Here is a 16,874-nt window from a genome sequence, read left to right on the forward strand (position 1 = left end):
GTGTGACTGTGCAGAGAAAGAGGGTTAGCCCAGGTCCCGGGCTGAGACTGTGCACATTCTGTCTTCTTCCCTCTGGCATCTCCCTCCCAGTGCCTCTTCCAGAACTCTGCATTCAGTAATGGTCGCCTTGGTCCTGAAGATGCTGATGTGGCCAAATCCATTTGCTCAACTTGCACAGCAGGGTGTGATGTGGGGAAGCTATGGGGAGCTGGCAGCAAGCTGATATGGGTCATCTTTTATCATAAAAAAAATTAATTAAAAGGCAACACCTGATACAAAGATAGTCATCATAGTGTTATTTGTAACAGCTAAAAATTAGAAACCAGGTCAACTCAGACCAGCAGAATATCTCAGCCTACACGTAGGATCATGTGTTAAAAACTGCTTTTTGGCCTTGAATAAAAGGGGTAAATGGCAAAGACAAATGAGTTGATATGGCTAAGAGTCTTCCAAAAAGAGTCCGGAGGTCATCAGAGGGGTCACACTCATGCATGCCTCAGGACCCCAGAAAAAGCCAAAGTAGATACAACCCTAGGTACTGGTTCTCCTGAAGGCTATGGAGACCCACATGGTATATGGTCATGGCAGATAGATTTGGAATTCTGTGCTGTGTCAGAGGGCCCTACTTTGGAATTTGTGCTCCTGAGTGTGATGGGGCTAGACTCAGATGTGACCTTTTACACATGCCTCTTCTGTCACTTTTACTGAACCTGTGGTTGGTGCTAGGAATGGTGTATACTCAGGGGACTTGAATCTCTGGACTGCCCATCTGCCACATGGGCCCTGAGCCTCAGCAGAGTTGCAACTCCTACTCTCTGGTTCGTTTCACTTACCCAGGTCAGCTAACAGGGAGGTGATGATGGTCAACCACTACACCAGGGAATTAAGAGTGCCTAAAACTTCAAGCAGAAGAATTGCATCCATCATCCATGTGGAATCTAAGCCCCCTCTTGATCTAGAGGTGGAGGGAACATTGCCATCCCAGGGTCCACAGAATGGAGGAATAAAATATAGATTAGAGTGGGAAAAAAAATTAGAAACCATAACAGAACAACAGTTAAGTAATAGAAAAGTGCATTTTGATTTACCTACACAATGATATTTTTAACTATTAAGAATATTTAAAAACAATTCTTAATAATATGGCACATTAAATAAAGAGCCCGGACTCCAGTAAGATTTCAGTTTGTTTTCTTTACATCTTTCTGTATTTTCAAAGTTGCCTATTATAAATATGCTTTACCTTATCTCCACCAAAGCAATTTTTAGAAGGAAATAATCTGGTAGAATAGTCTAGGTTATGCAGTAGTACTGTGTAACAAAGGTCTCTTTTCAGTCGTGTGACATGGCCAGCGCTGGTTGGCGGAGGGCTCGGATCACGGAGCTCACGCAAGGATGGAGGCTGACGGTGCCTCTGTCATTTAGACACTCTTTTCTCTAGCTGGGCTCCTGGGTTTGCCAAATAGAGGAAGGAGAGCACGGAGGAGCGCGTCCCATTTCTTAAATGCTTCTGTCTGTCTGTGCACCTGTCACTTCTGTTCACCTTTCGTGTGACTGCCCCTATCATCGGGGAGCAGGGAGGTGTGTCTGAAGCAGAGGGAGCCTCCGGTGTTGGTAAGCACTAGTAATGTCTACCCTGAGGCTTTTAGAGGGAATTTCTTATTCTAGCAACTAGGGGTCTGTGCATCATGCCTCTGTTTCAAGGTCTTTTTCTATCCAAAGTGAGGAATAGACATAGTTGAGTGGCACCTGCCGTGGAAAAGAAGCAGCTGACCTGGCTGGTGAGCCCATGCAGAGTGTCCCAAACCTCAAGGGGGCTGCCCCAACCTCAACCTTCTTCCACACCTTTGTTGCACCTGCACACCTGAAGCCAACAGGAATGGGCAGGGCATAGCCTCCCTCTGCCTGGGCCTGGGGGAGAAACTTCCCCCCCGCCTCCTTAAAGTACAGTTACCTATTAGACCCGGGAAGAAGGATGTCCTTGAAAGAGCACTGGATTAGAAATCAGAATTCAGTGTCTTTGTTCCAGCTCCACACATTCCCATGACCTATCGGAACCTGAATTTTCATCTATAAGATGAGAATAATGGTGCATGTTCTTTCCATTCCACTGGGTGATTGTACAGACTAAACGTGTCTTGTACATGAAACTGATTTATAAACTGTAATGGGTGATACAAATGTGAAGTGGCTTTATTCATTAATACATTGAGTAAAGAGTGCCGGCCATGACTTGCACTCGACATAGGGATGGTTTGTCCCTGTTACTCCTGCACATGCACAGCTTTTCCCAGATGACAGGCAGAGCTGGGTCATCTGGAGCCCCAAAGGGTTGAACCTAAGGGGCTGCTTCATAATTGAATCTGCTGCTCTCTTCTACAAGGCTGCCTGGAGCAGAGAAGGCCACCAGATAAGCATCTGCCCCAAGCAGCATCGACCATTAGGGAGCAAGTTGGTTGGGCTGCACACAAAACTGCCAGCTGGGAATGCAGGCCAGGCCCTCCAGGGGTCCAGGCCATCGGTGGGGCAGAGAGCTGGGGCTCAGCCCCAGGAGGTTGAGCCACTTTCTAGGACTCCTTTAAGGAGAGTGAAAGTGGCAAGTCCTGTTCTAGCCTCTCTCTCCCCTTTGTAGCACTCCTTTTAGGACCTTTTGATATGCTGGCTGGGTTGGGCTGTGTTCTCCTTCAGGACAGGGACCATGCCTCCCACAAGAGGTATGTATATTAATGTGTATTAATGCCTTTTTTCCCCTTGTCAAGGTGCCTCCTGGATTGTCTAATTTAATATCTTCTATTTTGACTGGCTAACACTGATATCTTTTCCTCCCCCTAAAATCTATTCCCCTACAAATCACCACTGCCTTTGGACAAATATCAGGATATCCTCCAGAAAGTTATCCACTGTCACAGGTCTTCCCCCCTCCCCCATCTAAAAAACTTTTGCAGCACTTCTTGAATTGCCTTCAAAGCCAGACGATGTGAATACCTTCAATTGTGGCAATGCCTTATCTTTTCAAGGCACATTTTATTCTTTCAAAACGACTAAGACCCATTCACAGTCAAGTCTGGTGACTAAAGTGGGTGGGTAAATTGGATAATATTGTTTGGGGCTTAAAATGAAGTGTGTGTTCTACAAAGTGTGATGATTGACTTTCTTGTGTGACTCCAAAATTAATTCTAAAAAGACCCCCAAAATACTTAGAACAATGGCCCCTTCACTTCAGTAAAGTTATAGCCTTCACCCAGTGTGACTGTTTTGAAGGTCACCATCTTTTATGTGATAGAGATTTAAAATTTCTATTTATTTTCACCTCCCTCTGTGTATCATCCATGGCATCTGGTATACTTACGGTCAAACCAGCTCTGGTTTCATTTATGTTGATGGCTATAAATTTGCTTGGCATAATGAAGTGGATGCATGGTAGAGGGAGCGAGCATGGTGGGAGAAGTAGTCCTGGATTTGAGTCCTAACCGTGGTTCTCAACCCTGGCTGCCCATGAGAATTCACCTGGGGCAATTTAAAACTCTGGGTGCCCAGGCTGCACCCCAGACCAATTCAATCAGACTCTCTGGGGGTAGGACCCAGTCATCCGTTTTTTAAGGCTCCTCTGGTGATTCCAGTGAACAGCCAAGGTTTGGATCTTCTCTCATTTAATCTATGACGCAATCAACCCCTAAGTGTGGGGCAGGGGCTCCTGATCCCTGGGGCCTGAAGCTCTGTGTGTTTTTTTCCCATCAAGCAACCCTCGTGCGGCAGTCACACAGCCTCAGTGAGCGTCACTGGATCCCTTCCAATTGCATTTGACTTTCATTTCCTTCGTTTACAGCCCCCCGTGAGCAGGCATCAGCTTAGAATTTTGCCACCACTAGGCTGATCGAAGCTGGCTCTCTCCCTGCCCTGCACAAAGCCATCCTGCTTCTAAGCCATTTACCCTTATAGAGTGTCAGGCATGTTATTTTGATATCCTGAGGGCCACAGGCATTAGGCATGTGAGTCCTAATCACTCCACAGCTCAGGAGTCCACAGCTAATTAAGTGACCATCCCCATGGGAGCAGCTGGTGACACCTGCCCACTCCAGACTCTTCACCTGGAAGACAAAAACCAGATCATCGTAACCAAGAGCAGATAATGGTTCAATTGCTGACTCAAGCCAGGAATCCCTAAGCCAGGCTTGGAGCAATGATCTGAAAAGTTTAGAGAAACATCTTTAAGGTCATGAGCTTCTGGAAAAAAGCTTTTCCTGGTTGAGTTGTAGCATATATGCCGAAGCTTTAGACAATTTTATCTTTTGACTGGCTGCCTGGTCTTTAAAGCCGTTGCTTTCCTTACTCAGGATCAAATGTTTAAGAATTTGGATTTTCAACATGGGGAGGGTAAGCGTAAATTTGAGTGTATTAAAAGGTGAAAAAAAAAACTCATGAACAGCTCATGCTCCACGTGCGCCATGGCTAGACTCTGTATTGGGATGGGCCCACGACTTTTAGGGAGCACTCTGGAGTCACCTTTGATAAAATCACACAGCCAACCCTAAAGCCACTGAGGCTGCTTCCCCTTCTTCTTCCTCACTACTCCTAAGGTATCACTTCTTTTCCTAAGGTGGGTGCTCCCTTAAAGACAGAGCTCCCACCTTGCACAGAATCTTAATGTCACTATAGTTTTTCCTACCATAGCCCCCATCTTCTTCCCTAGTATATGTGAATGCCCAAACCGTGACAAAGTACTTAACACAGCGCTGGGCACGTGGAAGGTATGCGATAAATATTAATTTCCTTGCTGCTCGTGGAAAACCCTTTATCTTAGACCCAAGAGAACTGGGGTTGAGGCAATGACTTTTTGTGTTACTTAATCTCTCTAAATCACCACGTCCTCACCTATTAAATGGGGATAGTAATGCTTATCTCGCAGGGTTGTTGTGAGTCTCGAATGAGATCAAATGTGTTAAATAAAAGTGCTCGCTGAACCCCCCAAACACTGACAGTTTCTTGTTATTTGTCCTGCTAGGTTCAGCTTAAACCCTGCATGCCTGAGTAGCCTTCTCTGCCCTTGTTTTCTCACGCCGATTAGTTTATCTTAACCTCCTGTGGTGTTTATTGCCTGTTCTACTTCTTGCTGTGGTTAGACTGGCTCGAATTGTGGGCTCCCTAACTAGACTGCATAGTCCTTGAGCACAAGGAACTTGCACTCCATCCACTCTCCAACATCCTCAGGACTAGCACGGAGCTCAGTTAACACTGCTGGATCCGCGTGAGGACCCAGTAAACCAGGACCCCACTGACGTTGCGTGTGCCATATATGGAGCATTGAACGCACTCACCGTGTGGGGAACAGGAGAGCCATCAGGAAAGACTAGAGCAAGGACTTCCACAAAAAAGCAAACTGGAGTAAGAAATACATTTCTGAGGCTTTTTTTGAAGGTTTAGAAAATTTAGAATGAAATGCCTTTTTAAGGAAAACTGAAGAATTCTATCAACTCAGAGAGGACAGATTGAATTTAACATGCAAGTAATAGAATTGCCATTTTTAAAAAATTGACCTGTGGCAGTTAATTTTAGAACTAAGCTCAGAAGAGAAAAGAAAGTGTGGACATTTTAAGAAATGAAAACTCATTAACTTAAGAAAGTTCAGCAACATGATACAAAGACCTGGTCAGGATCAACCCTCCTGACAAATACATCTCCAGTCCAGGACAGCATTTATTGGTGATGAAGTATAGCTGTAATGACCAAAGTCTGAACATGACTAATACTGAAATTAGCCAGTTAATGGGATCATTATTGCCATGATAAGCTTTCATTCATAGAGAGCCTTCTAGAACTTCCATCCCTTTCCCATTTGATCCTGACAAATAGGACATGCAATTTCCCTGTTTTTCAGGTGGGGATATTAGGGCACAGAGAATATATTTTCTTCAACAATCCAATAGTTGCGTGTTGTCACCAGTGGATTAAAACACCAGCCCTCCTAACTTCCAGTCCTGTGTTCTGTTTGCTGAGAAGTACAACCTGTGATAAATTATGTGAGGAGCAGGAGTGTATCTGCATCAATTGGGCTTAGAGAGGTCTTATCTCCACACTTAGTGTTAATTATTCTTATTCTTCAACGTTGCTAATTAAATGGCAGTGTTACCAGTTTTTGTCTGTTCTTCCACCAGTAACTATAGACAGGCATACTGGGCTGTGTCATGGTTAGCTGGATAATCTAATTAAAATCATGCTTGTCCCAGAGTGCAACTGTAAAAAGGCAGCTAAAATGGAAATCATGAGCAGAGAGGCTGTGAAAAAGAAAAAAATAAAAAGCTTTCTTTTTCTAAATACTAAAATGTTGCTGTTTCTTTATTTCTTGAGAAAACCCCTGTCTCCTATTCCTTCTTTTTTTTTTCTTAGGTACCAGGGTCCAGGAATTGAATCTAGGACCTTGTGTGCAGGAAGCCGGCATTCAAGCACTGAGCTGCATCGGCTTCCCTGAGTTGGTTTTTTCATTTGCTTTGCTGGTTGTTTGGGTTTTTTGTCTGTTTGTTTTGCTTTGCTTTTTCAGGAGGCACTGGGAACGGAATCTGGGACCTTCCATGTGGAAGGCGGGAGCTCAACTGCTTGAGCCTCATCTGCTCCCCTCTCCTATTCTTATGTGGTGAAAAGACTATTGGCCTAAGAAGAAATGGGTTCTAGCCCTTCCTCTGCCACTAATTAGCTGGGTTACCTTAGGCAATGAACTTAACCTGGTAGCACCTCAATTGCCAGATTTGTGCCTGTCTTGCCCACCTTATAAGTAGGTAGCTTGTAAGGATGGAATTAGACGGGAGGGCCTGTGTGTCTTGGGATTTCTGGCTGTAACCCTTCAAGGACTTAGGCAGGCACTTGCTATGTGACCTTAGGCAAATTACATATGTCTCAGCCTCAATTTCCACATCTGTAACTTGTGCAAACAATACCTACCATCTGGTGCTTTCATGGGGATTATAATGAGGCTATATATGTAAGGTGTTGGTGCAGTGCCAAGCATAAAAGTAGGTGTCAGCAACGTTTGAGGGGATGAGGGAACATGGCAGGAGCCAAACCCCAAATGCTGTTGCCAGACAGAGAACCGTCGCCGTGTTACCTTTTCCCCACCAGGCTCTTTCTCTTTGCCTCGTGTGCTCTTCACCCAAAGGAAGGGACAGCAGCAAAGAGAAGCTTTATGCATGCAGATGTTGGTGTTAATTTCACAGCCAGAGCCAGGGAGCTCTTAGCCCCATGATGGTTTCTCTTGCGCTCCTAATGGGTGGGTTTGTCTATAAGATACCTTTGTATGGGAGTGTAAGCGTTGCTGCTAGACAGTGGGATCCAGCGCCTTAGAGATACTGGTTCTCCTTACCCTAGCTCTCCTAACGCAAAGGGGTGATGCCCACAATTTTAGTGTCCTGTCACCTGTTTCCCTTCCTTTCCTGTGTCAGAATGACTGCAAACCTTTAACAACTACTTTTGGTCCACAATCAGGGGTCAGGTTTAAAATGCAGTTAGCTGGGACTAATATGCAAACTGCAGAGTATAAAAATCTGTAGTAAAATCACTGTAAGGTCAGGTTCTGAGAGGGTGGGCATGGGGGTGGTGGTACCAGACTGAGAGTCCTGGGAGGCAGAAGTCAGGGCGAGAGGAGGAAGCAGGGGTGAGATAAGGGCAATAGGAAAGGGAGCCTGGACGAGAAAAACACATTTTCACCCAATTCACAATTTTTCTGAAGACTCTTCCTGACCCATCAACAACTGTTGGAAAAGTCTCCCTGCAGTCTGGATCCATGAGTCCATGAGGCTTAATCCACCCAGGGACCTGGATGGTCTGTTTCTTGGTGTGTGTTTGTGCACACTTTAAGGATGCATATCAGGACATTGTAGAGTATTGAACCCTGGAGCCTATTAAAAGACAAAACAGGGCTTCTGCCCCCAATCTTGAGGGGTTAGAAAGGCATGCCAACATTGTGTGACTCCCAAAATACTGGATTTTCTGTCCAGATAACAAAGCCAAACAAGAGAGAAGCAGCCCCTGATTCTGGAAATCTCAGAGGGCAGAGTGAAGGAGCTGCTTGGATTGAGACCTCAAGAGCCATCGACTGCAGTGGACACTTTTTAAAAAATGAACAATTGTTTCTTTATGAAACAGGTAATTTGGGTTAGTGTTAGAAACATAAGAAAATATAGACAAGCACTCAGAAAAAAATAATCATGCCTACCCTCTCTACCTTGAGACAAACCCCTGGGCATTCACCCCAGGCCTCAGGTAACCCAGGACCAGGTGTGAGGCAGCATCAGTTAATTCATTTAATCAGCAAATTTCTCCCGACACCCCACTCATGTGGACTCCAAGGGAATACAAGAGGAGGAAGGCAGTCTAGGCGACACTGACACAGTGCAAGGCAGGCTGTGCATGGCTTGGACAACTGGTGGGAGCCCAGAATGGCTCAGTAGAAGAGTTTGACCCATGATGGGCCCTTGAGTTGGTGCCCATGAAGATGTCGAGCAGGAGTGTACTAGGTTGACAGTCATGTTTTAGGAACTTACCCCTTCTTTCTCAATGTAGGAGTAGCTCAGAGAGGAGGAAGGAGAAGTCCCGAGATGCGGCGAGGTGCCGGCGGAGCAAGGAGACGGAGGTCTTCTACGAGCTCGCCCATGAGCTGCCCCTGCCCCACAGCGTGAGCTCCCACCTGGACAAGGCTTCCATCATGCGGCTGGCCATCAGCTTCCTGCGGACACACAAGCTCCTCTCCTCAGGTGAGGCTGACAGATGCCCCGTCCTGCTGCAGATGGACAGACTTAACCAGCCTGTCCCTATAGACAGGCAAAACCCGTTGTGCAGTTTGAAGGTCCCTGATCTTCCTCCCCAGGAACCCCCACTTTGCAAAACATTCGCCCACAGAATGCCATCATTAGTGCCTTAATCCTGCTGTTAAGCATCTCCTTTCCCGCAATGACCTGTGCAATGAGTACAGCCCTGGGATGAAGAACAAGGATAGGACCAGGGAAAACCATGGGGACCTGGAAGCCAAGGAGGGCACAGAGGGCTGGGAGAACTAAGAGCAGCTTTTGCAGACTGCCCAGCTTTATTGCCATCTGGACGAAAAACCCACACTCAACACTAAGTGAATCCTTAGGAACTGTTTAGCTCCTCCTCTTCCAGCTCAGCCTTCTGCAGAACGGCCACAGGGCTGTCCATGTGATCTTCTCCCTCTTACACACCAGGTATCCCAGGCAAATTATTTGGCCTCTCTGAACATTGGTTTCCTCACTGGTGGAAACACGTTAAGATTATTTATCTTGCAAGGTTGTCTGTGAGAACCAACTCAGATGATGTCTGATCCATCCACACATTCACCTTGGGGTGTCCTTGACTGACAAGGACTTCCTAGAGCAGCACCCCCGCCCCATGGAACTAAGTCTCACCCTCCCAAGTATCTCTGCAACTCTCAAGTGCATTAAACTTCAGAAAGAGAGTTCACATTCTTCAAAAACTAGTTCTTATTAATCCTGATCAGAAAGAGGTGGCCTAAGGTGTTTTCCAGTTCAGATTCTGTGTGACAACCTCGTCTTGTCTGTCAGTTTTGTAAGGAAACTGGTCAGCATGTAACATCCCTCCGCACCCCAATCCAACTGCTACAGGTGAGTGTGGGAGGCAGTCGGAAGGGGAAGGCCCTTTGTGGTTGGTTGTCAGTGTTCCTGAGTGAGCATGGTGCCGTGGGTCCGGGTTGATACCCCCATCCTGTTGTGCTCTAGGTATTCTGGGAAAGAAAGCTTGAACAGAGGGGAGCCCGTGTGAAGCTGAAAGGTCGACCAACATGTGCTATTCCGGGCCGTTTAGCACAGGAAGGATATGGGGGGCCAACTTGAGGAATAGAACCACACCTCAGTGGGTCCAAGGGTTGGAGGGCAACGCCTAAAGAAGCTAACTGTGCAGAGTCTCAGGAAAGAACAGACTAGAGGTGCGGGGTGGGAGGGGAAAGCAAAGGCAAAGCCATGCGCTAAAACTGCTTCCAAAGAAAACAATGCAAAGCTACGGCAGCTTCGTGGTCATAGATGCTGCAGAGAGCTAGGAACAATGGGCTGAAACCCTGTCGGGGCTGGGAGAACCCATCATAGGGTGCATGGGTACCTCTTTCTTTTAATCGCCTTGGCTTGTCTGCCTACATAAGTGAGGGCAATGTCTGGTAAAACAGGAATCATCTTTACATACATAGAGAGTAGTCAGCCACCAGTTTAGGACTGGAGGGAGACCCCTTCTCAACACCCAGAAATAGCTGCTCTACTTCCCTGCTATGGTTCTTAAGATTCTACTGTTAGGAATCATTTCCTTTGTATTAATCATTGTTTCCTTCCACTACTACCCTCCTCTCTCCCCTACCAACAGGAGCCCTGGGAGTGGTAATGTATGAATCCTGGGGTAGACTCAGACTGAACTTGGACTTATAGACTGTTTAAGACCTCAGAGATGATCCGATGAACCTCCTCATTTCACAGATGATGACAAGTGAGGCATCGAATAGTTGAGGTTGATCAAAGTCACACATCTAGCCCATGGTGAATCTGCACCTAAAATTCAAATCCTTTGGAGTGTTGGTCCATGGGGAAGACAAACATGGGTGGCAGGAGCATTCTGCAAACCTGGTCAGGCACAGAGGTTGACAAGGAATTAGCAGGGAAAGGGAAGGGAGAAGGCCAGGGAACCAAAGTTAAACTGAGGCCCCTGAGGGCCAGCCCTGTGTGGTGGGCTCAGACGTTTGGTGCAGAGCCTTATTCTCCATGCTCGTCTTGCCCCGTGGTGCAGAGGTTGGCTTGCAGAGGCCAGGCACCTCCAAGCACCACTGCCTGCGTGTGTGCTGGTGGGAACGCCCTGCGTGCTAGACACGCCCAGGGAGCCAGGACCAGAGCAGCCACGGCAGGACAGTACACACATCCCAGCGCTTAGCATGGCGGCTCTGGTCCTCTCTGTCCTGAGCAAAGAAATGAGGGAAAAGGGTAAAAAGTTTCTATATTTGGGCATCTGATCCTGGTGTCCTTGAAGGAGAAGTTCTTACAAAATAAGGAAACTCCCGGGGGGGGGGGGGGGGGAGGGAAGGGGGAAGAAGTGGCTTTTCAACATCCCTTTTTCTCTAACTTCTCTTCCAAGCTCCTGTCACACATTCCCTGGACCAGGCATTTCTTAGGAATTGTTGTCAGGAATTGTGTATGAGACAGGCCCTTTTTTTCCTTTTTAGTCATATTTTGCTTTATCAATACATGTAGCTTATTGAGAAGGAGTACAGGATTTGTGATGTTGGAATCTCAATTTGGCTGCCTTCTTTCTGTGCATCTTGTGACCATTTCTTTAATTCTTTGAGTCTTAGCTTCCTCATCTGTGCAAAAGGGATAATGGGAATTACCTTGCAATTTTGTTTGAAGATTGAAAATAATAGATCCAAAAGATCTTACCCCATTGCTTGCTACATGTTAGGCTCTCAAAAAGTTGTAGCTTAAAAAAAAAAAACAGTAGTATTAAAAGGTAAATTTGTTTATCATAAATGTAGGCTTCTGTAGAAATGATGTAAAAGAAAACCCAATATAAACCCTTACTATCCTTCTTTCCCACCTTTCAGCAATACTATCACAATGCAGAATTGCCAGGCTTTTCCAAATCAAAACAAGCCACAAATTCATTATTTAAGCATTTCTAACAAAAGTGAGCGCCAGTTTGGGCTCCCTTTATAATAGGAAATAGCTGGTTGCATACCTCAGAGTTCAAAAGGCTAAAAAAGAGCAGGTTTTGCTTTAGAAAAGTTGCTTCTTTACTTAGTAACATGTTTCCCTTTGATTTTCACAGTAGGCTGTTATGTGTGGGAATTTTGGAGAGGAAACTTCGACGTTGAGAAATTCAGGCTGTGGGGTCTGGGCCTCTGATTGAGATTCGTATCACAGGAAGCAAACTGAAACAATGGCTTTATGATATTAGCTTCCACGCTGGGCTAAGAACAGAACACACTAGGACAGGAACATCAGGGAAACGCCACCCAATTGTCTTAAAGCCTCTTTCAAGATGAGCCCCACTAACTGTGGCAGAACAAGGGTCACTTCTGCATTCTGAGGGCATTAAACAGCAGTAAATATGCAAAATTTGCTTTCACTGTAAAATTGATTTGGGGCTTCCCCACATTTATTTGATTTATGTTTAAATCAAATATATTTCCCACAACAACTATGGATCAACTTGAAGCAACGTTTCTAAAGAGAAATGTCAGATTTATTATTGATTTGTTGTTACTTACTTAATGAAAACATCAGTCTTCTTGGATTATGATTTCCTGATCTCCAGCCTACTAAAGGAAAGACTCTAAAGTGTGGGACCAGTGATTTCAGAGTTTTTACCCTGACCTTTCTATGCAGGAAAGTTGTGACACAAGAAAGCAAAAATCTGGAGGCAGAAATGGTATTTGGTACCCTCTCATGTCCTACTTTCAGACTTCTTTTTCCCAGTCCTTCCTCCCCTTTTTTTTTTTTTTTTTTTTTTTACTGTCCTACCCCCTTATCCCATCTCCACTCCAAACCTTTTTTCTGTCCTGTTTGGAAAGGAGCCAATTAGCTGATTCACGCTAGGATGTTAATGGCTGAGAGTAGCTAATGTGCAACGTCTTCCAGAGATCCTGACCTTGTTCAGAAAACCATTCCCTTAATTCAAACCAAAAAGAGTTTGGTCAATCAGCAGGTATTTGCTAAACCCGAACCGGTGCTATATCTATGAATGGTAATATAGAGAGGTAAGATAGTAAGATATGGAAATGACAAAGGAATCTATCTCTAATGGTGGACTTTCAGGACTCTCTGGTAGGCAAGCAACATCAGATTTTTCTGCCAAAAGTTTAAGAATAGCCTATAGCCTCCTACCTGCCAATAGTGGGGTCTAAATATATAGACAATGATCCCATAAGTGATCCAAAAATAATATCTTTCTGGCTTCACTGGAATGGCTTACCAGGACTGGGGGTAGTGGTGGGTCTGAGGCCCTGGGGAGGACTCAGTTTAGGCAAAGCCCTTGAAAGAAAAGCCCTGTGATGATAACTAAGTGGTGACTGACTGCAAAGCACATGCGCACCGCGAACCAGGAGTTGAGATCAGAACGGCTTTAAAGCAGCCCTGGCAGAATGAACTTGTAGCAGGATCCCGAGCAGCAGGACCATGGGGGCCTGAGACCCGGCCACGCGGTGTCTGCTCTGCCACCCTGGCCACTCACCCCAGATGCCCAGCTCCTGCTGCCCATGGGTTCCGCCCCACACGGGTGGTGCTGCCTTAAAGGAAATGAGTGGTGCTCCGGAAAAAGTGCTCCAAAACCTCAGCCCGCGGCATATCCTGGCTGTGGGGAGTCATCAAAGCCTGTTTACAGGGCTATTTTTAGCATTAAAGTGTCTTGTTGTGCTCCCAGGGCAGAGCTTTCACCATCTCAGCAGAGGGCCTCTGATTTTCACGACCCGACCCCGAGGGTCTCGGGAGCCAAGTAACGGAGGCCTAGAACCCAGGATGATGAAAAGGCATGGTGGGCAGCTTCTCGAGCACCCAACACAGGCTCCTCCCTTCATCCCACACCAAGGCTTTACTCGCGATCTCTCTATCATTGCCTCCCCCACCGGTCTGCAGACTCCCTGAGGGAAAGGATGGCCCTTACCCTTCTCTGAACCCCTGGTGTTCCCTAGTCCAGGAATGAGCACTTGCTCCGTGACCTCCATTGACCAGTGGCCTGGCCGATTTCCCCCGTGTGCCTAGCAGGGGGCAGGCGCATAGTCGAAGCTGAATAACTGCTTGGTGAGTGAGCTTTCCATGGTCCAAATGCCGATTTGCATATTAATGATCTGGTAGGGAAGACATGGCATTCACATGAAAGGGCAGGAGAAAAGGCAGGGTAGAATCCAGCAGGAGGAGTTGATGAGCCTCCGGCCCCGGGCTGCCGGGCTGTGGGCCCACCGCCCTCCTCTGCTCCAAGCAGGGTGAGAGCGACCTGGCCAGGTCCCTTCAAGAATCCCCAGGAGGAGCGGTTGCCAGGGGAGCAGACAGTCCCACGGAAGCGCCGCCCAAGCCCTGCTGGCCCAGGGTCCCTGTTTCCTGGTCCCCCAGCCACGGTGACTTCAGTTCCAAGACCTTCCATTCCCAGGCGTGACCGAGGGCCCCTCTCGCCCTCTCTCCCACTGCTGCAGTCAATTTCGCCATCTCCTGGGAGCGGGTGTATTGGGCACCAATGGAAACCCGTTTGGCTGTGTTAAAAACAGGAAATTTTAAGCAGAAATATTTCCTCTGGGCCTAGTAAAGCCAAACAGAGTTGTTTTGGGATTACTCCAGATTTTGAAGTCAGTCTTGCTACAGAGATCAAAGAAATTGAAGAGAAAATATCTTCTCAGAAACCGCAGGGCTGGTCTTCTGCTTGTCTGAAGAAGGTGGGCACTCTTCTGGTGTCACTTAAGTGACGCTGAAAACCTCCCTCATCCCCCCAAATAGGCTGTCTTCCTGGCATTAGGGTCACTCATTGGATCTCAGCATCAATATTGCCTGGGAGCTTATTAGAAAAGCAAATTTTAGACCTATTAACTCAAGATTCCTGAGACTAGAGCCCATCCAGGGCCAGCCAGCTCCATGGGTGGGTGACCTATGCAGTCACACAGGGTTCCACACTTAAAAGGGCCCTGGGCTTGGCTGAACTTAGGACGAGGGGCCCACGTTCTTACTTTGCTCTGGGCCATGCAAATGATGTAGCTGATCCTTGGCCCAGAAATCTGCATTTTAAGCAGCTCTCCATGTGGTTCTAGTACACGGTCAAGCTTGAAAGCACTGAGCAAAGTCAATGTGTCTCCTGAAGCCCCTGTTTAAATGCAGATGTTAACTGGGAGAAGTAACCTTAGCAGCCTCCTCACCCACCGCTGGGTGGGTTGATTCATTCTCGTCAGTTCGGCTCACCAGTTAGATGGCAAAGAGCCGGTGGGTCGGCAGACACCGGCGCAGGGATCAAGTGTGCGCTCAGTGTGTTAAAAGGCTGCTCCCAGGTGGTCCTCCCCTTCTCTCCCCTCCCAAAGACCAGCCTCACAACCAGCAAGGTTGTAAAGAGTTCAGAAAGAAGTCCCCTCAATTTGTTCCCCCCATTTTAGAAAACTGAGCCCATGGAAAGCAGCAGGCTGCCACCCTATACCCCCAGTTCTTAGCTCTGACGACTGGCCTGTGCCTGGTCAGGCCCCTTCTGTTCCTCTGCAGAAACAGCAGCATCTCCAGCTCCAGCACAGCCAACCCATGTCCTGAGAGATGGCTGGTCCCCAGTGGTGCCACTGAAGCCCCTTGGTAGGAACATCTCCCAGCTTGGAAGTGCTCTACTTGAGGAATAGAGCTCAGAGCTTAAATTTAGGGATGCAAGGAAGAAGAGAAGAAAAGTCAATCAGTCCAGTGCCCTTGCAGAAAGGCCCTGGAATCTCGCTTTGCAGTATTGATGTGTTCCTTGCCAACTGGCCCATAAATTGAATCACATTCCCTAGAATATTCTCAATTTGAAAGATTCCTTTTAAAAGAAGTGGATATTACCTTTTATAAGTGACAAATTACTCTCTAGTTTCCTTGTTCTGTAAATTTAGCAAGGCATACCAGGACTGATGTTCATACTGGATGAACAGAATTTTTTTGATTAGAAAAATGTATGTTTGGAGTTAATAAACTAGAGAAGGGGAGGGGTGAAATAAAGTCCGTGGTTTGAGAATAATAGCAAAGAGCTTGGGGCCCAAGAGAGCCATTCTTCTGGGACCAGAACCAAGTCTACATTTTGCAGATAGCAGAGGTGACCTTGATAGACCAGGGCTACACAAAGTGGTTGGTTTGGGAGTGGATGTTTTCCCAGGTTACCCCAAGCAACCACTTCCCCAGGCTGCCATTAAAGCAGTTGCCTCCTCATCTGTTTTGCCACACTGGTCTGTGCCCTCTCTAAAACCATTCTATATGCCATGGCCAAGTTAATCTCCCCAAAGTATTGCTTTGAGATGCCACTCCTCTGCTCAGAAGCCACCCAGACTCCTTTGCCTGGAATGCAAGGCCCCTCCAGGATGTCCCTGGACCTACCTCACCAGCTAGATTGCTGAGACAAGGACATGGACCACCCTCTCTGCCAGATAGGCTTCTTCTCAGGCCCCCAGGGGGATTCCTCCAGGCTCTACCTCCCCTGTGTATGTTCTGCTGTGTCCACCCAGCCCCTCCTGGCCTAGAACACCCTTCTCCTCTTTCTGCAGAGTGAAATCCCCTGGTCTTTACCAGTCTCCTCAATACCCCTTCTTTGGAACAGTCGTGTGAGACCACCCCAAACAATCCTTGCTCCTCTGACCCCTTGAGCACTTACTGTCCATACTCCTCCCTGGGTGCCCAGCTATGACTCCCATGAATTTTTATTTAGCTTTGCACCTCTGTGTTACACTAGGCTTTGAGCAATTTGAGGGCAATGATAGCGTCTTAGAGGGAAAGGGAGAGGGAAAGAATTCATATATATTGACACCGTTGTAGGCATTTTGCGTACTTATTTAATCCTTACAATTCAGCGAGATGGAAATTAGTACCCCCGCTTAGGTGATAAGGAGACTGATGTTCAAAGAAGTTGTTACTACTCCAACGTCAAAGCTCAACAAAAGGCAGACCTAGGAATAGAATCTGTATTTACTTTTGACTCTAAAACCTATAAACGGTTAAGAGTGTGGCTTCTGGATTCAGCTGCCTGGGTTCAACATGCAGCTCACAAAGCTTTACAACCTTGGGCTAGTGACTTAAATTCTCTAAGCCTCATCTGTCAAATGAGACTAAGAATAGAATCTACCTCAGAGGCTGTTGTGAAGATTATGTAAGGTGCTTAGTACAGTGCCTGGCATGTGGTCA

The 16,874-nt window shown here is 46.8% G+C and overlaps 1 protein-coding gene across 1 annotated transcript in view; it reads left to right on the top strand.

Moving 5' to 3' along the window:
• EPAS1 (endothelial PAS domain protein 1) overlaps nucleotides 1-16,874 on the top strand; it is a 91,273-nt gene that overhangs the window by 36,338 nt on the left and 38,061 nt on the right. The window contains exon 2 of the mRNA XM_004447332.2: nucleotides 8,551-8,741. Coding sequence (XP_004447389.2) covers nucleotides 8,551-8,741 — 191 coding nt within the window. The remainder of the gene's footprint in view (nucleotides 1-8,550; nucleotides 8,742-16,874) is intronic.

This window comes from Dasypus novemcinctus, chromosome 17 (assembly GCF_030445035.2).
Source record: "Dasypus novemcinctus isolate mDasNov1 chromosome 17, mDasNov1.1.hap2, whole genome shotgun sequence".
NCBI lineage: Eukaryota > Metazoa > Chordata > Mammalia > Cingulata > Dasypodidae > Dasypus > Dasypus novemcinctus.